The sequence below is a fragment of the Falco biarmicus genome, chromosome 4 (genome assembly GCF_023638135.1).
Source record: "Falco biarmicus isolate bFalBia1 chromosome 4, bFalBia1.pri, whole genome shotgun sequence".
NCBI lineage: Eukaryota > Metazoa > Chordata > Aves > Falconiformes > Falconidae > Falco > Falco biarmicus.
This window is the reverse complement of record NC_079291.1, coordinates 5,616,701-5,633,670: the sequence shown is the minus strand read 5'-3', so window position 1 is coordinate 5,633,670 and position 16,970 is coordinate 5,616,701. Positions and strand designations below refer to the sequence as shown.

The 16,970-nt window shown below is 36.3% G+C and overlaps 1 protein-coding gene across 4 annotated transcripts in view; it reads left to right on the top strand.

The window, feature by feature from the left end:
• The window catches only part of TBC1D5 (TBC1 domain family member 5), a 326,157-nt gene that overhangs the window by 179,763 nt on the left and 129,424 nt on the right, over window positions 1–16,970 (top strand). For all 4 annotated transcript variants that reach the window (XM_056337720.1, XM_056337722.1, XM_056337723.1 and 1 more), the window contains 5 exons: window positions 2,066–2,133; window positions 8,484–8,586; window positions 14,780–14,868; window positions 16,340–16,390; window positions 16,479–16,548. In XM_056337720.1, the coding sequence (XP_056193695.1) occupies window positions 2,066–2,133; window positions 8,484–8,586; window positions 14,780–14,868; window positions 16,340–16,390; window positions 16,479–16,548 (381 nt within the window). The remainder of the gene's footprint in view (window positions 1–2,065; window positions 2,134–8,483; window positions 8,587–14,779; window positions 14,869–16,339; window positions 16,391–16,478; window positions 16,549–16,970) is intronic.

Here is a 16,970-nt window from a genome sequence, read left to right as displayed (position 1 = left end):
AGTTTCCAAGTCAAGATACTTTCAGGAGGGCTTACATGTAGATATGGGAGCTTAATTTTAGGCAACTTTTATTATTTTTTTTACACCAGTTTTCTACTGCATTTTGTATACCTGAAAAGCTCTTAATTATTTTATGGCACATATCTTTAAGCTTTTCTGTGAATTATTTTACCATTTTTGAAAATGCTTTTTTATCAAATTTTCAAAATAATACCATGAAAATAATCTGTTTGGCTGCATTTAAGAGATAGACACACCTGGAAAGACTGTCACAGGTATCTTTGGTGATACGACTTGTAGTTCCATTTTGTTCACATATGGAAGCTCATAGGTACTCTGCTTCATCTTTAATGTAGGAGGAGAGAGAAATTTGCTGGTTGAAACACAGAAATATTGGCTATAGTCACACTGGTGATGCTCTGCAGCCGGTACGATGGTGCAGGCCATCAAACCACTCCAGCATCTAGCCGGACAGAAAGCTGTCAGATGTGAAAGGTTTAAAGCGTTTCTGCTGTAGTTTGTGTTTATACACAGGGGCACAACATTCATTCTGCCGATGATGTCCTTAGGAGACAGGAGACAAAGGTTAACAAGTCCAAGTAGGTAGCAGGGGATTAATCTGTAAAACAAAAGCCACAGGCCAAACCCAGCCTTGGAGCACAGAGCAAAGGCCTTTGAGCCTTTGCAGTGACTTAATGTTTTACCCTTTAGGTGTCCTGGGTTTTGCTTCCTTTTTGCAATGCAGATTCTGTTTCCTTCCTCCTTTGCTCTGATGGACCTTGGTGGGAGCAGGAGCAGGGGCAAGGGAATTTCAAAACGTGATCTAGCTGCAAGAAATTGCTGCGAGTTAAAAAGATACTGGGTTTACGTAACACATTTTCAAGGATATAAAAACTTTTGAAGTTTGGGTGTTGTTTTTTTTTTTTATAGTTGGTAAACACAAATATAGGCGCTAATTAATATTTTCTCTTTTGTTACTTTACCTTCCTTTGGCTAGATAGCATTAATTTACTTTCTCTTTTCTTTCTGTGGGGCATGAGTCACCAGGACAATGCACTGTTTACAGGGGAGCAAGGAATTCTGCAAGGATTGTGGCCACTCTTTTTGTACAGCATTTCCTTCACTGGTGCTGCTGCTATCTGAGAACTAGCCTGTGTGAAAAGACAGCTATAGATTTTGTTCTTCCTGTATTTTGGTCAATATGGCCAAGCTACCGTCCCTTTACAACGGAGAACAGGCTTTACAACAATTTTTCTGGAGTGTACAAACAAGATTTGCTGAGACTTCTTTTGGGTTAGCTTTTGCAAAATATTGGTAAACAATGCACGGAAACCAAAGAAAAAAAATTGCGATAGTCAAAAGCACAGATACAGAAGAAGCTAAACCTGCTTCAGACTGTTGGTTTTTTTGTTTGTTTTTTTTTTTTATGTTGACAGTGAGCTTTTAAATACCCTGGTTTTCCCTATCAGAACTTTTTTAGAATGGCCATTCTTGATCTGCACTGTGTATATGTACCATTAGAATTAGGGCATTTTCATAATAGGTATTTGACCATCATATATTGCTTATTTGATTTTGCCTCCACTAAGACAAACTAGGTTACTTCCAAACAGTTTCTTAGTGTGAAAATTGTAGCAGCTTCCAATTAAAGTCCATATATTCATACCAGCAATGTAGTGCAATATGGTGATATAGACCTTTTTCTGTGAATGAAACACTGAATTTTTTTCAGCTGAGCTGCCGATTCTGGTGAGTCTGAATTTACTCGCCTTTCTAAATATTATTCATAGACCACTTACAAGTAACTCACAGACCTGCAGCCATCCAGTGAGCAAATGGAATGAGCCTAGAGCAAGGATCCAGGAACTTGAATGTTTTTGTCTCTGATCTAAACTGACTTTCTCCAATATGTTGGGTTGGTCACCAACATTCTTTTTCACCCTTAAAGTATTGATATACATACTTACATGAATTTTGAGGATTAATTAGTTAATATTTGTACAGTACTTTGCTGATGTAGTATATAAGCCTTAAGTATTCATACAATTATTTTTCCTTATTTCAGAGTCTTTGGAATAAATTTTTCCAGGATAAAGAGCTTCGAGCCATGATTGAACAAGATGTGACAAGAACGTATGTAGATCTTTAAAGAAATTTCTATATATAAATTTGGATTCTGTGTTTTTATGTGGTATACATTATATTGTGTTTTCTTGATTTGGTTAGTGTAAATGTCAGGATTGTTGAACATGAATGTATAGAAACATACATTAAATGTATAAAAATACAGCTTGCTTTGTGTGAAATGTGAGAAAATTGAGTTAAGCATTAAACCCCGGAGATTTATTGGTATCATCGAAGAAAAGCTCTTCTAAATTAGGATATTAGGAAATGTACTACTGTGTGAAATTTAAAGTAGAGTTTTCCATATGAAGCAAAGAGAAGGCAGGAGAAACTGAAAGGTCTTTTAACTAAATTATAGTCACAATAAAAGATTGAACAGATGACTTTATTTAATTCTTAACACTTATTCAATCAATAATGAAAAAGAAGTTTGTAATTAGTAAGGGTGATGTCACTCATCTAGAGAACGTAAGCATTTCTATTTGTATTTATCGCTTTTCTAGTGGTGTTTGTCACATACGCCTTTTAAAATTTGTCCTAATATTACTGTGATTATGTTTTCATCTTCTTGGCCCTTAGGTCCTTCCTGTTTAGGAACTTGTTTGAGTTAAAACATTCAGTTTCTGAAAACATTTATTTTCAGAGTGGAAGTATTGACTGATGTGTAAATCTAATAAAATTCAATTACTCATTTGCTACCATGTGAAATTTTACTGTATTGCAAATATTTTTCCTTATAATTTGAAATAAGCGGTGATAGTAATAGATTTTACAAATCCCAGGATCACATATTTTCATTTACAGAAACCAAGTCATGCAGAAGAAATCATTGCTGTCTGGTTTTGGAATATTTTATATGTCCGTCCCTAGACCCGTTCTTGAATGCATTTTGCCATGAGATGTATAATTAAAATCTGAGTATGCTTTCATGTGCATTCTCACAACAGATGGTATTTTTTGTTTGTTAAAGGAAACAGTTCAGGATGTTCTAAGATTAAAATATATACGTATCTAAACTGTAGCTGGAGAATAAAAAGTTGTATGGAGGTTATGCCGGATGTAAGACTGTTATTTAAAAAAAAAACTATATACATATATATACACACACACACAAAGTCCAGGCTCTCACTCTGGCAAGTGGCAGAGTGAGTAATATTCACTACTATCAGTAATAGTGACTAAAAAAAATTCCATTTATGTATTTATACAAAATAACATCTACTTGAAACAATAGCAGCAGACATTATGTGTCGTCAATATCACAATGTCAAACGACGAAGGAGCAAAATTTATCAAAGTAACATGAATTTATTCGATAAACTTCATGCATTTATATATACATTTGTTCACCTAATCATAAAATGTAGTGTGCATTTTATGTATACTTATGTATCTTTTTGTAAACTGTCATTGGTGTGAGAAGCACTAAGTCCTACGTTCCTTGGCTTTGCAGTGTTAAGTACCCTCTGTTGTGCTTTTCATTTCCATTTTTCAAATAAATTCCTGGAGTTACAATTCAAAAAATTGTCATTACCTTACGATGCTATTTATTAAACATTAAAATAATTGGGTATTATATTCAGTTACTATAATCCTTACCTTCTAGCTTCTGCTTCTTATTTAACAAATATTTTTACATTCTTCGTCATCCAGTTCAGTACTCCATCATCCAACAGCATCAAGTAAATAGTGCTGCAGACAGTGATGCTAACTGCACACAGAGTGGCAAACCAGAGTCCCATCTATCAAAGCAGCAAAAATTTTTCTCTATAATATTTTTATTAGAATTCTTTTAAGTGTAGTAATAATAGATGGGAAAAGTGGGTAGAAATACGCCTTTAAGATCGGTATTGGTTTAAATGTTCTAAATTTTACAATTCCGTTACCTAAAGGAATCAGTGCTAAAGCTTGTGTGCGTGTCTTCACATGCATTTTGTGAATCCTTATCACACCTAATAATTAGATTTGTAAAACGTAGATGCTTATAGTTGTCTTAATCATTCTTTAGAGTCTATGTACCTGAAGAATTCTAGGACACAAATCCTCTCTGGCTAAAGTAAATGTCTAGTATAGGTCTGATGAATCACACTGTAGAGAAGTGCGGTTTGTTTCAGTACTTACAGAAGACCTCTAGCTCACCTGGCTAACCCAGCTGTGGTCACCTAAAGTCAGGGAACAGTAATCCAAGCCATAATCTCTAAACACCGTTTTTTGCCTGTTTGCATAATAAGAATTTCCAATACTTACAAGGGAAGTAGGGAATGATTTTGTTAAGTTAGTCTTAACTCATTAGTGATCAACATTTCTAATTAATCCCCCGACTTATTTTCCATGGTAGTTGAGAGGTTCAGAATGGATTTTCCTTCAGTTGTCTAGAAATGTGTGCTTTTGAGCTGGAACACCATCTCTTTCTCTCTCAAGTGAGAAGCTTCTAAAAATGAGGATAGGGAATGAGGGCAAGGGAGGTTTGCTATAACGCAAGTAAAAGCCTTACTTCATGTGTAGATAGCAGTAGCAACCAAGTTATAACTATAGTGCTGCATTCCATTATTCTACTAAGACAGGAAGGCGTGTATGAGCCAGCACCGTAGTAACTCATAACAGACTTAAGAATGCAATGATTAATTACTATCATTCAAAAGATGTGTCAAGGAACAATGCTGATTTATTTTGTGATGATTAAGAAGGTAAGTGATGAAGAAGAAATGTAAAAAGTATTCTGCAGAAGTGGAAATCAGCAGGTTGGTAGATGCAAGAGCAACTAGCTACCAGTCAAATCAAAATAGCAGTCTGCTCGCTGGCATCACTTGATATGTCTGGGACTGTAAATGGCTAGAATTGATTACCCTCTTTCTCTCTCCAGTACTTTTAAGAAAACAAAATGCTTAGGGGGCACTCCCAGTAGACTAATCAAGCAGATTTTTTTTTTGTATATACCCGACTACCTGGTTTCTGCTTCAGAAATAACAATCACAGTTTAGGACAATGAAAGGTGTGTGAAGATGAATAGCGGTGGGCACTGCTCTTTCAAACTCTCCAGCTCCCAAATAACAAAAAACCACCACACCCATAAAGAAGGTAGTGGAGAAGCCATTAAGCAGCTACATCCTTCCTAAGCATATGGAAGAGATGTGAAGAAACACCCGCCCACTAAGTATGAACGCAGGAGACAAAATCTAGTTTCTGTGTAAGAGGAGGGACTGCTGGAAGGGAGAGCTAGCTTTATACACCAATTTACTCCTTTTCAAGAATAAAAGTGAGCAACGAGGGGGAGCGGTTATTATTATAATTCTTTACCAAACCTTTGCAGTTGCAAGAGCATCTTCCAGGTTTTTTTCTGGTTTAGTAGCTTCCCCCTTCCAGCTGAGTACCAGGGCTGGGGAATGTCAGGGCGTGGGATCTGTTCCTGAAAGAAACGACAGTCACTCTGCAGCTGTGGTTAAGAGCCTCATTTCTATCTGCCACCAAATTTCTTTGATAAAGGATTTCTGCATCCTTTTATTTGGTTGCCAGCCTAAGTTTCATCAGTGTCAAAGTCTGGCTGCCCTTGGACGTGCTAAAGGAATGTTTTAAAAAATGAATGGTGACTAACTCACGCTGGCCTTCCATTTCAGAAAGCAGGGACTTGGATTCATCATTGTTCAATTGCAGCAGCTGTGGTGAAGCAGTCTAGCAAAGTTCCCATGCCCTTATGCAGTATTGCTCAGAAATGTAATTAAACTTTTTTTAGTTTAGAAAAAAAAGAAAGAAAAAAAAAGAAAAAAAAAATTCATGAACTCTAGTGTTCATGAAAAGTATTCTTACTTTTCCTGATTTGAGGATACTGTATTTCTAAAACAGTGCTTTAATCATAAAATTACATTCTCCGTAAAAATCCATCCTGAACTGATAGTTCCCTCGTGATCTCTTGTATTTACATTTACTATAATTAATACTTCAGCCAGCTTATTCCTGAGTTTGTTATTATCCTTTCTGTCACAATCTCTGGTATTACTATATCCTCACAGATATCTCTGTGTATTTTTGAGTTTTCTTTGTTAGTCTTCTCTTCCTAGACTCCATAGGGCAGGCCTGAATAACAGTCCTTCAAAAATAATCTCTTCAAACCCCTAAATTATGTCGATTGCCATCTGCTGTAATGCACTTTTGGTCTCAGCTGTGTCCTTCCTTTACAGTAATATAATTAGTACAAGTGCATACAACTTTCCAAATGGTGGTCTACCATTACCCCCACCAGGTGCCAGGAGAGCGGTACACTCCTTATCCCAGTGCCTTTCCCAGGACTTCAGCCTGCTTTCAGCCTGAAACCTGCTGCGTTCCAGCCACGGTGTGTGCTCTGCCTTGGCTCTCGGTTCAGGTCCTTCATCCAAGGATGTCAAAGCATCTTTTCTAGCCTTTAATTAGTTATGTCTCTCTGCTTACTTGTCATCACCTCTGTGAGATGACCACACTAATTTTTAACCCTAATTGGTTTATTTAAAATAATTTATTATAATTCCCTATATTGTTTCCCTATGACAGGCTTAATATAACTAGTCTAGAGTTTAGCATTGTAGCTCAGACCTGGGAAGCAGGAAAAACAAAATTTGCTTGAAGAAAGCTTATCTGAAATCTATGTTATTTCATTTTAAAACTGACAATACTGTAGCCTTTATTTCAGCAATTTAGCCTGAAGCACACTGTTTTAAGTATTCTTCTGGTTTTCTTTGTCAAACTTTTCCTTGCTTTTTAGTATTCTACCTTTCCAGATTTTTTGTATTTGTTATTGCTCCCTATAGCTGAATGTGGTTTGGGGTGGTTGCTTTTGAAACATTTTTTGCCATCTAGTAATTTTTCTGTAAGCCTGAAAATACTTTTTTTTTTAATTTATTCATTAAAGTACATCCTACATAGCCACTTTAGTTTCTACCTCCAACAGTCAAGGAGCGGGAGGCACAGGTGAGAGTTGCTTCAGAATAGTTACAGAATATAAATATTTACATTTTCCTGGATTATCAGCAGATAACAGGATTTTCCCAGAAGCTTTTTTTCCCTTATTTTCACACTAGGTCCACTTCATTCTATTTTGCTGGAAGGATATTTGCCATGTCAGAGTATCAAATGATTCCATAATTGTAAAGTTTATTTGAGACAGCTACTGAAGTCGGTGAAATACCTGATTATATTGTACCACAAAAGATGCTAGTAAGGTATTTTGGAGCTTAGGATACTGGTTCTCCTGTCAGTTATGAGACATGTTAATAATCTTGTAATTAAAATGCTAGTAATTTTTCAAATGTTCATGAAATATTGAACCCTTGTGTATATGCTTCTTCTGACATACTCGTCTTTCTTCCATTTTATTCCTGTTTTAAACTGGAATTTTACAAATTTCCTTAACATATTGTAGCTCTTGTACCTTCCTTTGCCCAACTTTTATCTTGAGAAAAATGAAGAGCAGAGCTAAGCACTATTTGTGAAACCACAGGGCATACTGATGATCCAGTTTCCATTGCCAACCTAACACAGATATAAAAAATGGGAGGACATCATAACAAGTGCGTCTTTTACCTATGGAAATTTAATCTTCGGTACTTATTTTTCCAGAACCTGAACCAAATTAATCAGTATATAATTGTTTTCAACAGTTGTATTTTCAGCTGGCTTGGTTTTATGAGGGGAGAAGTGTCTGCTTGGGTTTTTTGGTCACACTCCTTTTCTAAGTGTTCCTAGAAGTTTTAGATTCATTGGTGAAGGACTGACAATTGGTGGAGCACAGCCTTGGACTTCAGTTTCTCTTGGTATGCTGTGTGACCTGGGACCAGAACAGGTCTTCTGGGGTGCTAGGTTTGGCAGTAAGGGTCTGTGTGCAGGAAGGACAGGGTAGATCTTTGCTTCAGTTATTGCCTCTCGTTCAGTCTCCTTTCATTCTGCTTCAAGTCAAATTGTTAGGAACCAAGGAACCTGAGGCTTTAGGCAGGCATACACTCATATGGTACATAGTTTTACTTTGATTTGGTTCTCCAAGTCATTCATTTTCAGTGGATTGGCTGTTTGTAAGAAGTTGACAGTTAAAATAGTCTGCCATTGTATTTCATCCTTGCATATCTCTCATTTTCATTATATTAAAGGGGATTACTTATTTAAATATAGCCAGTGCTACCATTGTATCTGTGTAGTGGACTGGTATATATTGAAGAGAGAACTTTGGTTGCAAAACAAGTCTTTAGAAGTATTCTTAATCTAGGATACCGAGAATTTAGAGTGGTGGGAATACAGATGAGGGAGGTGCTGTTTCACCTAAACCCATTTCTAGAAGACCAACAACTGAGATTCTATGTGCTCTATTGTTTACTTTCGCTGTATTTCTTCATTTTCAGCTTTCCTGAAATGCAGTATTTCCAGCAAGAGAATGTGAGGAAGATTCTTACAGATGTTCTGTTCTGCTACGCCAGAGAAAATGAGCAGTTGCTTTATAAACAGGTAATGAAAATACTGTACAGGTGGCATTCATTGACTCAACGTGTTCTGTACAGTTTGACAATAATGTAGTTCTGTTGTATCTGAACTTGTATCATAATGCTAAAGTAATCAAAGAGCTGCTTGTCAGCTGGATAGTAAGAAAAGTAAACTCATTGAATAACATATGCTTTTTCCTCATAACACAGTCCCTCAAATTGTTTTCTGTAATGTTGCTAAGTTGTCTAACTTCAAATTTCTTTATAAACATCTTTTTTTTCAGTGTTGGCTAAGAAAGAAAAAAAAAAAAGGCTTTCTCTGCTTAGATAAAGGAAGGAAGCATGCAGCAGGATTAAAAATGGTACTAAATAAAGAAAAAACATAAACAATGGCCTTAGAAATCTAGGCAAAGTTTACTATTTTAAATAATATTTTAAGTTCTTCCTCAAAGTGCTAAAGCTATGCAGTACGTTAGTGAGGAGATCCTTTATCTAACCCTGTAGCATCCCAAGACAGTGCAGCTGACAGATGCCTTTGACTGAAGGATAAGGGTGCTACAAATACCACTTTTACAGTGCTACCTGAAGGAGAGCCTGCTCAAACCACTTTTGAGAAAATGGTAAAGAAAGCCTTAAAGCTATCCTGACTATGCAGCTATATGGGATGAAGGCTGAATTAATTTAACATTTGTTGTGAAGGTTTTGAAGTGAGTATATGCTTGATACTGAATTAATACAACAAGACTAATATGCAGAGCATATTAGTATGTATAGTATAGATGTAAGTATATTTGTACTTGTTTCTTCAGGCTGTTAACTCTAGGGTGAGTAGGGACTGACAAACTCAGGGATACCCTATACGCACGGACAAAGCATAAACTGTATTTTTCATGACAAGAATATTTTTCATGACAAAAATACAGAGGTTCAGTAAACGGGAAGTTTTTTATAAGGCATGGTTTGTGCCCACCCAGTCCTCAAGCCGGGAAACCAGTGGTGTTTCATGAAAAAACTGACACATGCAAGTTGAAGGAACAGTTACTTCTGAAGAACTGTCTTACAGATTATATCAAAATCAAATATATCATTATTGAGCCTATGAAATCTCTATCAGCTGGTTGTTTCTCATGTTTGACAGACTGTGAGCAAGGAATAGGCTTGCATGAGAACAAGAAAGAAATTGAGATTTGTGAGCTGTATTTTGAAGGGCACTGCTAAAGAAAACACTTTTATTCAGCCTCCCCTTTCTAGTGAGTATAGACCAGAGTACTGATGATGGGGAAATGGAAGAACACATTCCAGCTAATTTAGTCTATCATTTATTGAACAAGAAGTATTATTTTACTCTTTGATATGACTTAAAAGGACTTAATTACCCTCTGCTCATATTTAAAATCCTCTTGATTTCTTACCAAGAAATAATACCTTTCTACATAAGGATGGAATATTTAGCCAGATCAAATACATATATATATATAAAAAAAAAAAAAAAAAAAAAAAAAAAAAGCCCTGCGTTTCATCACAAGCTGTTAAAGCTATTATTTTCTACTAGGTGACACCCCGTTTAACATAGACCATATTGTTAATAGTTATGGGATTTTATTGAATTAATGAGACTGTTATCATGTAGTAGAATGTCTTGCTGAGTTAATTGAAACTGCAGAGATTATATAAATGGTATTAATGAACTTTGACTGCCTGATGCCTCAGCTTTAATAAAGACTGCTTGGTGGGCTAAATGAACATAGGCAGATAAAAGAACAGGTTCAATTTTGCGAGCCTACAGGCTGTTGACAAAGAAAACTTCTTTACCTCTGTTCTCAACTGGTGTGCAGCGGTAGCGCAGTAATTCCAGGAAGGGGTTGCCACAGGACTAAGGGGAGAGGCAAAGTGAAGAAAACAAAATAAATTTGGATCATGAAAAACTGTTGATTTAATCTCTCTCAAATGTGTTCAGTATATCACCCAAGTCTTGTGGTGGTGTGCCAAGTCCACGAAATAGCAAATGATAGTGGTTTTCCTCTCTTGTGGGCATGTGTCACTTAAGAGCTTTTTTTTTTCCTTACCTCATTTTAAAAAGGTAGTTTTATTTGGTTTTGTTTTTTATTAAATTAATATTCCCGTTAACTTATTAGTAACAATCCTGCTTTTTTGTCCCATGTCCGTCTCTTTTTAGATAACATTTCTTTCATGTCCATCAGTATCCTTCTCTGAATTAGCTAATAAGAAATAAGAGTTTGTGGTGGCAACAGGATATGATTTTTTCTGTCTTTTAGCAAATACCTACGTTGCAGTCAATCTTCCTGTCCTACTGTTTTTATTGGTTCTGGTTTTACCATTGACTGAAGCCCCACTTCCCATAATAATTTCCATTACTTCAAAGTCTAGCATATATTCTTGAAAATTATGAAGGTTACCATTAAGTCCTCAATAACAGATCACCTCCAAGCTACTCTCTTCACAGTGACCTCAATAAAAAGCGCAAATTGAACAGTTTGTCATCCATCATGGGACTGGTCCTGTTGTCCTATATGAGAATTCTTCTTTCTCATTTGTATGGCCTCATACAAGAGCTACATTTGCTATTAGAATTTTAACACTTGGCCAATAAATGAAAACTTATACTTTTGTTTGTCAGCATCTGTACAGGACCTAATGTTTCTCTTTCAAAATACTTGGGAAAAGTTATAGTTCCTTGACAATTTGCATACTTATAAATGTAAATAAAATGTATCCGAAGCTTACAACATTTTATTGAAACTATTGCATAGCATCAGCATATAGTCTTATGAGAAGCAATCAATAATGTTTGTTTAATATGCATATATGCATGAAAGTTGTCTTTGTAGTAGGGTTTGTGGGTTTTTTGACCAGCATGAAGTAACATTTCATGGGATGAGGAAAAGGATATTTCTGTCCCTAGTCAAATGGAGTAGAATGTTGTGAAGCTGTATTACAGATTTTAAAGACAGAAACCTCACTGGGATCTTTGAATTTTTAAATAGCAGCTGTAAATATAAAATCTAAAGAGAATAGTATATTGTACTTGAGAATATGTAAAAATTACTCTTAGCGTTCTTCTGTAAGACTGGTGCCAAAATTCTGGTCCTAGTTATACTGAAAAGAAATAGTGACAATTAAGCTAAATCGCTAGGCTAACTATTGCTTGCTCATGATTTGATTGCCCTTAGAGAAGTCAATATGATTTTGAAACGCATTGATTCACTTTTGATTGTAGAAATGCTGTATTTCTGGTTTTCTTTCTAAACCATAGACTGTATTATGAAATCGATATTTTGTTGTAGCTGGGAAGTGTCATAAAATTATCTGAGCTCTGTCAACTTATTTATTAACACTAAAGAGTTTTAGTAAACTGCAGCATTGAAAAAATATGTGTGTGCATATTACACTGGTAGCTTTTCTTGCCAAGCTAAAAATCTCTAAATGTTTGAAGTACTCTTGTAACTGAAAGATCAGAGGTATTTTTTCGAAATCCTGATATTTCATCATCTGTTTTGTTTTTGTTGTATGTGGACAGCCACATTATGATTCTACTTTATTATAAAGTTGATATATTATGTTGGGAAAATGTATGATGTGCTTTTATCTTCTATAACTAATTCTTATTTTATGTCCTCTTTATTTTTCTTCAGCTTATATGTTTACAGCTTAGGTGGTAGTTTTATTAGATAGTCAAGTTTTTGGCATTTCTATTTATCGTATTTCATGTTAATATATCAGGACAAATAAAAGATTAGACATGGAGCTATTAATTAACCGGGGGCTGTGAGTATGTATGAAAGTACAACCCAGGTTATCTACAGTTTATTTAAATATTTTGCCATTTAAACTATAATTATTAGATTATTATCTAATCCTGGACCTATCTCCCCATCTCTACTATTGCTTCCCCTCTTGGTATGACCATAAGACTTTCAGAAATCTAAGGCTGTTAATTTGTAGTCTTAATCATATTATTGGGTTTGGGAATTTTACATCAGCTCCTGAAATCAAGTGGCTATATGGGCTTTAATCTTTTTTTTTTTTTTTTCCTAACTGAATTTCTGTTTATCCTTCATCTTCTGAAGTAGTCCCTAAAGGTTCAGAAACAGGAAGAGAAAGAAAACATCCAGACTTCAGGAGTTTTGCTGTCTTGAGCTTTGTCCAGTCAACTCACTGCTATTGCAGCAACTCTACACTTAACGCTGTAACAGTCATCTCAGTCCTGAGGAAAGTAAAATTAAATTTCCTAGGATTTCAGTTGATAGCACACAGAGAAATTTCCAGACCTCTTTTTGTTTTTTCTTCAGTGCTGCTAGGTATTGGAATTTCGTCTTATGAACAGATAAGATTCACTAACATGCCTCCAAGCGCACTCAAAATAGACCATGATCTAGAGAGGGCTTCTACATCTACATCCATGCTTAGTTTAGACAACTTAAGGAAAATCCCCATTATTTCCAATAAAAGTTAAAGCTTTTTAGTAGTTAATGGATCTGCTAGGTACATATGAAGCAGATAAGCTAACTCACTGATACTGAATACTCCTCAAATGCTACATAGAATATCAACTGATATACCAGCAAGGCAGCAGCGTGACTGCACAAGCGTGTAACTCTTCCATTGCTCACATCTGTCCGTCACGTAAAGGGCTGGAAAAGCAAGTGGAGAGGCTTCCTAGCTTGGGACTGCAGGCACAGAAGTAGAACAGCTCCTGTCTAAGGACTTGTTATTGGACTTCCAACGGCAACCTGAAATGCCTGTGAGCTTGGTGGGCCATCCCTGGGGCTCTTTCTGCCAACGGGGTAGACAAGATGGTCTTCCTGGCACCCCAGTCTGCCCAGAGCACTCACCTGGAGCTGGCACTGAGGCTCCGCTTGGTGAAGTAGTTGCACCTTTAAAGTGGAGCCCTGCTGGCAGCATGCTCTTTCACCTATAGCCAGAGCAAGACCCAGCAAGGATAGCCGGGGCACCTGGCACCAAACCCTGGCTGCGGTGGGTGTTTGTGGGCCGAGATCGACTTCCCTCCCCTTGAAGTGATCCCTGTGTCTAGAGGCAGCCAGACAGGTCTCAACCCTTCATCCCACATCCCTTCCATCACCAAAGGGCTCCCTCATTTGTTTTGTATGCCTGACCCCTACCCCAGCCTATAGCTTGCACAGTTCCTGCCTGCTTTGCTGGTCCACCACTGGCAGCCCAACCCGCCATAACCAAATTCCCCAGTTATGATAACCACAAATCCTCCTTTTCCCTGATCTAATCTGAGGGAAGGGGCTGAACATCTGCTGAAGATGAGGCTTCATTCTGCAGGCTGTAGTTTTACCTGCCAGCATGTCACTGCTTGCCAACTGCATCGCTTGTTTCTGAAGCAGTTGCTTCTGTTCCTGGTAACAAATTGACAAGCCTCAGGTGAACCACAACAAATAAAGACCTCTTTTTTGTTCCTGGTGAGCTCTGGATGAAAGCATCAATGTCTGGCCTAGGTGGCTGAGCCATGCTTTTAACGCTGGCCCAAGTTCTTGACTATCCACCATTTTTTTCTGTCCCAATTCCTGCATGTTTCTGTGGTTTTTCTGTAACTTAATATAGATTGCATATGTAAGTAATAGTCTGTAGTAGAACAGAACCAGGTCTTCTATGCATTGCATTATGAGTTTATTTGTAATATTGACATAACAATTTTTAAAAAAGGGGGAAAAAAAACTCGTTTTATTTCTCACGTCTGTAGGAATGAAAGTTTCATTTTCTGATTTCCCAAATAGCTGTCTTTGTCTCCTCTGAAGGTTACTGTTACACTTCTATCTATGGTTTTGGAACGTTATCAAATAAGAAATTATTTTAAATTTTGTAATTTTTCCCTATTGCAGATCTTTGTACTGTGGATCATGATTGTCATTATCATAAACAAAATTCATATTTATGAACATAGATTTTGGAGTAAACTGCCAGGTGCAGGGTTGCCTACCATTGCCAGTTTGTTGTCTGTTGTGTTAGAAAAAGGGAGAATAACTTGCTTCTGTATATTACAGAAAAAAACACTTGGATTTAATCAGAATTTAAGATAAAAAACATCGATGATAAAACTGTTCTGTTAAGAATGTAAATGTTCATGGTTTTAGTTACTCTGCACCTAATATTGCTGGCTGCCTGATGCCATGCATTAGGAAGTAGTATGTGACTGGAAAATCTTACTATATTTTTGCTTCCTTTATGTTTAGGGTATGCATGAACTTTTAGCTCCGATTATCTTTATCCTGCATTGTGACCACCAGGCTTTTTCACATGCCAGTGAAGCTGCACAACCAAGGCAAGCATCGTGTTTTATTTGTATAGTATTGAAATTCACTTTAATTTGGCTGGACTAGAACTTAGAGATATGTGTTCCTTAATTCTTTCTTTATAATTGATAAACCGATACAGAAATAGTTGCATCCTCGTGCTTTGATGGGAATGTCCTTATTTCATCTTCTCTGTTATAGCTTCTGAAAGGAGGATTAAAAGTGTAGACATCGACCCCTTCAGAGGTATTAGCTGGCAAAAAAAGGGGAGACAAGAAACCTAAGGACAATCTTAATCAAAAAGCTTACATACCTACCTACCATTTCACCTCATTGTTATTGCCAGAAATGGTTTAGGTTTTGGCATTGCAGAGAGGAGGCAGATTAGAGAGCTACAGTCACAGAACAGACATGTTACCAACTCTTTTTCCTTGTGTCTTAAAAGAGAAAAAAATCAATGTAGACAAATTGTTGTGATTGATATTTCTATCATCACCAGCAGTGTTGTAGCTGCAATCTCTGACTATCCTTTGAGTTGGTAGTAACATTAACGTTCGCTATTGATTCGCCATTTCACTCAAACTGTGTGTGTGTATAATCATACACATATGTATAAAATATTACATCACACATGATTGTGTCAACCAAATTCAGATGCTTCTTTTCTTGCTGTATATGTAAAGCTTTTATTCTTTTTTAAAGAAACTAGTTGCCTTCTTGTATCACCTGTGATATTTGGGTAATTTCTTTTCATTTGTCTTTATGTATTCTCTTTTGGAGTCCGGCAGTGAATAAAAGCCAATTTAATTACATGCACTGTGTAATAAAACCTCTGTTAACACCCTTCAATGTGATTGTCCAAAGGCAGTTAAGAACAAGGACGGAGATTATTTACAAGTGTGTGTTCTTATTCAATGTCTGTCCTTAGATATCCTGAAATTACCTAGAAGATGCTCTTCAGTGCTCGGTAACTTAAAATAACGACGTGTTATGCACAGCATTCTGTTCCATCCCCACTCAAAAAGTAGAGCTAAGCAGCAAAGTAGATGGAAAAGAGGTGCTGTCACTGATTAATTGCTGTTTAAGTACAATAAAAATACAGGCTATTAAAACAAAATAAATTAATGTTTTGATACCGCATGTTTGACCAGTAACCATTTTTTTTTGTTGTTTGGGACAAACAGTGATAGATTGTGCAGCAATCAATTATTCTAGATCAAGCATATTCAAATAATACATTGTGACATTCAGTAATTTGTTATTTGGAATAATTAGATGGTTACTTCATTGTAGTGCAGACAAGGCAGCTAATTTGTTTTTGATCTTTATAAAAAGGAAAGACTTCATTTGTTCAATGGAGTTGCTCTTTTTAATTAAAAAGGCTAGTTTTCTCATTTGCACTTTATATGAAAGTTGGCTTATAAATACATAATAGTACATGCAGAAAGCTGACCAAAAATAAACATTCACATTTGGATTGTTCACTGTTGCCTTTTTCAGTGAGGAAATGAAAGTTCTTTTGAATCCTGAATATCTGGAACATGATGCCTAGTAAGTTTTAACAACTTCCTTTACATTTTATTTGCTCTTATTTGTAATACATTATTTAACACCAAGTTTCTGGGGTTTTCCTTTTCAGTGCAATGTTCACACATCTTATGAAAACAGCAGAACATTGGTTTTCAACTTTTGAACATGACAGTCAGAAGGTAAATACTGTTCTAAGATGCATTTGTTGTATTTCTAAGCAAATTATTTTTCATATGATTGAGGTAATTTGAGGCTAATAAGGCATGTTCTCTTAAACAACTTGGTTAAAGCAGGCTCGACCAAGTTTATATTCTTTAGAGGTTCTTCAGAATTCGGTCATAAGCACCCACGGAAAGTCTTCCAGTTGAGAGTTCCTATGTGTTGCAAGATCACTTGGTAATCAGAAGCCAAATGTGCAAACATAGATTCTCCTATGTGTGAGTGATGCTCTTGAGCTGCAGTCAGAAGAATGCCCGTCATAGGCACATCTACATGCCCCAAACCTGTGTAAATGTGATGTTAAATAAATGCATATAGGCAGTGTTTAACATATTGAGGCTTCAATTGGTTTCAGCTGCTTACAATATAAACAATTTGCTGT